Source organism: Nicotiana tomentosiformis, chromosome 3 (genome assembly GCF_000390325.3).
Source record: "Nicotiana tomentosiformis chromosome 3, ASM39032v3, whole genome shotgun sequence".
Taxonomy (NCBI): domain Eukaryota; kingdom Viridiplantae; phylum Streptophyta; class Magnoliopsida; order Solanales; family Solanaceae; genus Nicotiana; species Nicotiana tomentosiformis.
In genome coordinates this window covers 63,821,863-63,826,430 of record NC_090814.1, presented here as the reverse complement: position 1 = coordinate 63,826,430, position 4,568 = coordinate 63,821,863, and the positions used below count along the sequence as shown (strand labels likewise).

The 4,568-nt window shown below is 42.3% G+C and overlaps 1 protein-coding gene across 1 annotated transcript; it reads left to right on the top strand.

Moving 5' to 3' along the window:
- Positions 1-2,678: 2,678 nt before the first annotated feature.
- LOC138907920 (uncharacterized) lies at positions 2,679-3,125 on the top strand. The gene has a single exon (XM_070198544.1). The coding sequence runs from the start codon at positions 2,679-2,681 to the stop codon at positions 3,123-3,125; it is 447 nt and encodes a 148-aa protein (XP_070054645.1).
- The last annotated feature ends 1,443 nt before the right edge of the window (positions 3,126-4,568 follow it).

The following is a 4,568-nucleotide window of genomic DNA, read 5'->3' as shown; positions in this document are numbered from 1 at the left end:
GCTACCGAGCCCTCATGTGGTCGGGTACGATCGAGGTCTCTTGAGGTCAAGTACAACCGGGACCTCCTGAGGGTGAGTATGATTTGATGAGAGAAAGCAACTTATTGAGTCCTCTGCGGGGCCGGGTATGATATGAAGTGACATGTCCCAAACATGTCTAAATAATGTTATATTGCATCCAGTGCAAAATCTCCATGAGTGGTTTAACCCTTCATTAAGATTGTATGTTTTTAAGTTTACAGTTCTCCAATTTATGCCCCCGGTTTCTTGGATACGGTAACCAGGTTGAAAGCATGCCCTCATATCTCTTATATCATAACACTGATTTACATGTTTAGCCTTACATACCTAGTACATTTTCTATACTGACGCCCTTCTCTTCTAGGTGTTGTGTTCATGCTTATAGGTATAGATAGACCCAGTGACATCCCTCCCTAATAGGGTGTTATTCCAGCTAATTTGTTGTTTCTCTCTACTCATTTGGAGTAGCAGTTCAAAAGTCAGTAGGTATTTAAACAATTGTTCCAAATATTTTGGGTATGGTGGGGCCCTGTCCTGACCTAGTCACATAAACGTGTACTCCTTTAGTTCTCTTAGAGGTTTGCAGACTAAAGAATGGTTGTACGTAAAAGAATAGGATTGTAACTCTGTTGGGTACAGTTATGAATATGCATGAAATGTCGATGTTTCTTTTGCTAATCAGCTGTTCACATATTTATTCTGGTGTTATTACTTTAAGGCCTCAATGGCCCAGTTTTATGAATGAAAACAATTTAAGAATAGACGTCGGTTCGCACGGGCCTTCGGGCATCGTGTGTCGGTCACAGCTGCCAAGGTTGGGGTGTGATAAACTTAGTATCAGAGTCTTCATGTCCTAGGAAGTTTGTAAGCCATATCCAGTAGAATCTTGTTTATGGGTGTGTCGTGTACCATACCTATAAGCAAGAGGCTACATGATATTTAAGGTGAATACCCTTATTCCTGATCTAGATCGTGCGGTAGAGTTGAGTCATAAGTATTCATTTCTATTTCTCATCTTGCTTATGTTTATAGCAATGCCTACTGATCCGTCAAGCACTTACTCAAAGATTGAATAAAGAAGCAGGAGAAGGTACCAGTCAGGTGCCACTTGCCCCTATGGGTTAACATGGACTTCACGATGAGGTTCGAACTTAGGCTTCGGAGATAGCACCAATACCCCCCATAACAACATATAGAAGTTAATGTACCTCTATTCCTCCTCTGGTTGATACTGACCAAATTTACATATGAGAAGTGCAATATAGTTATTAACTCGATTGGTAGCCTCTCAGGCCCAACATCAAGCCCCTGTCACTTCAGATAAAGCAGTTAATACGAGGGTTCGAGATTGCATAAATTTGGACCCCCCGATATTCACAGGAACAGATCCAAATGAAGATCCTCAGAACTTTTTAGATCAAATACATCAGACTTTGCGAGTGATGCATGCCACTGATACTGAGTCCATAGTGTTGGCCTCTTACAGGTTGAGGGATATAGTTGTTGTGTGGTATGAGACTTGGTAACAGCCTAGGGGACCTCTTGCCCCAGCAGCGGGATGGAGGGAATTTTCTGAGGTATTCTTGCAACAGTATATGCCCATTGAACTTCGCTGAGCAAGGCAACATAAATACTTGCGATTAGAGCAAGGTAATATGAGTGTTTGGGAGTATAGCATGTAATTCAATTCCTTGGCTAGGTATGATCCATCGGTGGTGGATGAGATGACTAACTGGGTATATCAATTCTTGGCCAGTTTTGGGCCATATCTGATAAACAAATGTACCACAACTTCTCTAAACCCGATTATGGATATTGCTCGCATTTAGGCCTATGCGCAAACCTTAGAGGATCGCAAGAGGTAACATCAAGATGCTCGAGAACACCACCAGGGTCAATCTAAGAGAGACCGGTCCATGGAAGATACGGGAGAGCTTCAAGGCAATTTTAGGTCCCTATTTCCTCGGCAGTCACCTAACTCGGTGCCTGGCGTGCCATCACAGTCCCAGGGCCGGTATTGATAATGGACCACTTATTCCAATGGACCACTTCTGAGGGTAGAGTTCACAAAACATTAGGGATGCTAGCAGGCCGAGACCCCCGATGACACGCTGTGACCGTTGTGGTAGCAATCATTTTGGGCACTGACACTAGGGTTCGGATTTGTGTTACTCTTGTAGGCAGCCCGGTCACATCATGCACTTTTGCCAGTAAGAAATGTGGGTGGTATGGTACCGCCAATAGGATCTGCAACAACTTCTTCATCGATAACATATCCTTGTGGGCAAGGTATACGACCACTCATGGGAAGCGGTAGAGGTAGAGGTGGAATGTTCATGTCTAGCCTAAGTGGGTAACAGCAAAATCGCATCTATGTGTTATCAGGTCGACATAATTTAGAGTTTTCACCAGATGTGGTCACATGTATACTATCCGTTTATTCCATTAGTATGTATACTTTGATAGATCCAAGTTATACCCTATAGTATATTAATCCATTTGTTGTTGGTAAATATGGTAGTGCACCTAAATTGCTACGACAACCATTTGAAGTGTCCACACTTGTGGGCAAGTCTGTATTAGTTAGACGGGTGTATCGAGAATGTGATGTGGTGATTCGTGATCGCCATACCTAGGCTGATCTGAATGAATTAGAAATGAGAGAATTTGATGTTATCGTGGGAATGGATTGGCTGGCCTCTTGTTATGCCATAGTGGATTGTTGGACGAAAGTTGTTCGCTTTAACTTTCCAGGAGAACTTGTTATACAATGGAAGGGCGATGTTGCTGCGCTAAAAGGGAAGTTTAGTTCCTACCTTAAGGCTCAAAAGATGATCACGAAAGTATGTTTCTACCATTTGATACCAGTGCAAGATGTAGAGGCGAATTCTCCTAACCTTCAGTCAGTTTCGGTCGTTAGCGAATTTCCTGATGTTTTCCCTGATGAACTCCCATGTATTACACCCCAGAGGGAGATTGAGTTTGACATTGATGTGTCGCCCGATACGCAACTGATATTTATTCCACCATATGGGATGGCTCCTACAAATTTGAAGGAATTCAAAGATCAGCTAAAGGATCTTCTAAAGAATTGTACTGATTAGCATACCTAATTGTAAAATTGCTTGATACTTGTGACGGACAAGCCATAGTTCGGAATACTATCGAGTCCTCATTAGTAGCTGAAGTAAAGGCACAACAATTTGACGACCCAATCTTGGGGAAGTTAAGAGGAAGCATCCCCTCTCAAAAGAAAAGGCAAGTGTTCGAGTTACCCGAGTATGGGGTCCTTAAATACAAGGACCGATTATGTGTACCTGATGTCGGGGGACTCCAAGAGCAGATCATGGCGGAGATTCACCAATCCCAATATTCTGTTTATCCGGGTTCAACAAAGATGTACCACGATCTTTGACAGCTATATTGGTGGAACAACATGAAGAGGGACATTGTTGCATATGTTGCTCGGTTTCCAAATTGCCAACAAGTTAAGGTTGAACATCAGAAACCGGGAAGGTTGCTGCAAAACATAGATATCCCGACCAAGAAATGGGAAGTGATCAATATGGATTTCATTACCGGATTACCACGGTCACGCCAAAGATCTGATTCCATATGGGTCATCGTGGATTGACTCACCAAGTCAGCTCATTTCCCACCGATAAAGACTACTTTCTCGGTTGAAGATTATGCTAAGTTATATATTAAGAAAATAGTTCGACTTCGTGGGCTTCCAATTTCCATCATATCAGATAGAGGTACCCAGTTTACAACTAACTTCCGAAAATCATTTCAAAAAGGATTGGGAACGAGGATCAACCTTAGCACAACTTTCCATCCACAAATAGACGGTCAGGCCGAGCACACAATTCAAATGCTCGAGGACATGTTATGAGCCTGTATTTTAGACTTCAAGGGAAAATGGTAGAATCATCTACCACCCATCAAATTTTCTTACAACAATAGTTACCATGCTAGCATTAAAATGGCACCGTATGAGGCCCTATGCGGATGAAAGTGCAGATTTCCTATCGGCTGATTCGAAGTTGGGGAAACAAAGTTGTTGGGTCCTGAGTTGGTACAACAAGCTATGGAAAAAGTAAATGTAATCTGAAATCGAATATTAACCGCTCACAGCAGGAAGAAAACCTACTCGAATAACCGACGGCGAGATTTGGAGTTCATTAAGAAAGAATGGAAGTTCTTAAAGGTGTAACCTATGAAAGGCATGATGAGATTCGGTAAGAAGGTCAAACTCAACTCCTGGTACATCGTACCATTTTGAAATGTTCAGAAGGTCGGCCAAGTGGCATATAAGCTCGAACTGCCCCCGGAACTGGAGGCAGTGCATCCGGTATTCCACGTATCTATGCTTGAAAAATTCTTGAGAAATCCATCTTGTATCACCCATGTTGAAGATATTCAAGTCAAAGAAGATCTATCCTACGAAGAAGTTTCGATGGTTATTCTAGATCGTCAAATCTGTAAGCTACAAACTCAAGAAATGGCTTCAACTAAAGTGCTTTGGAGGAATAATAGTAAAGAAG

What these genes read in the sequence shown, in the direction of transcription:
- LOC138907920 (XM_070198544.1), top strand. Translation starts at nt 2,679, where the DNA reads ATGAGAGAATTTGATGTTATCGTGGGAATGGATTGGCTGGCCTCTTGT.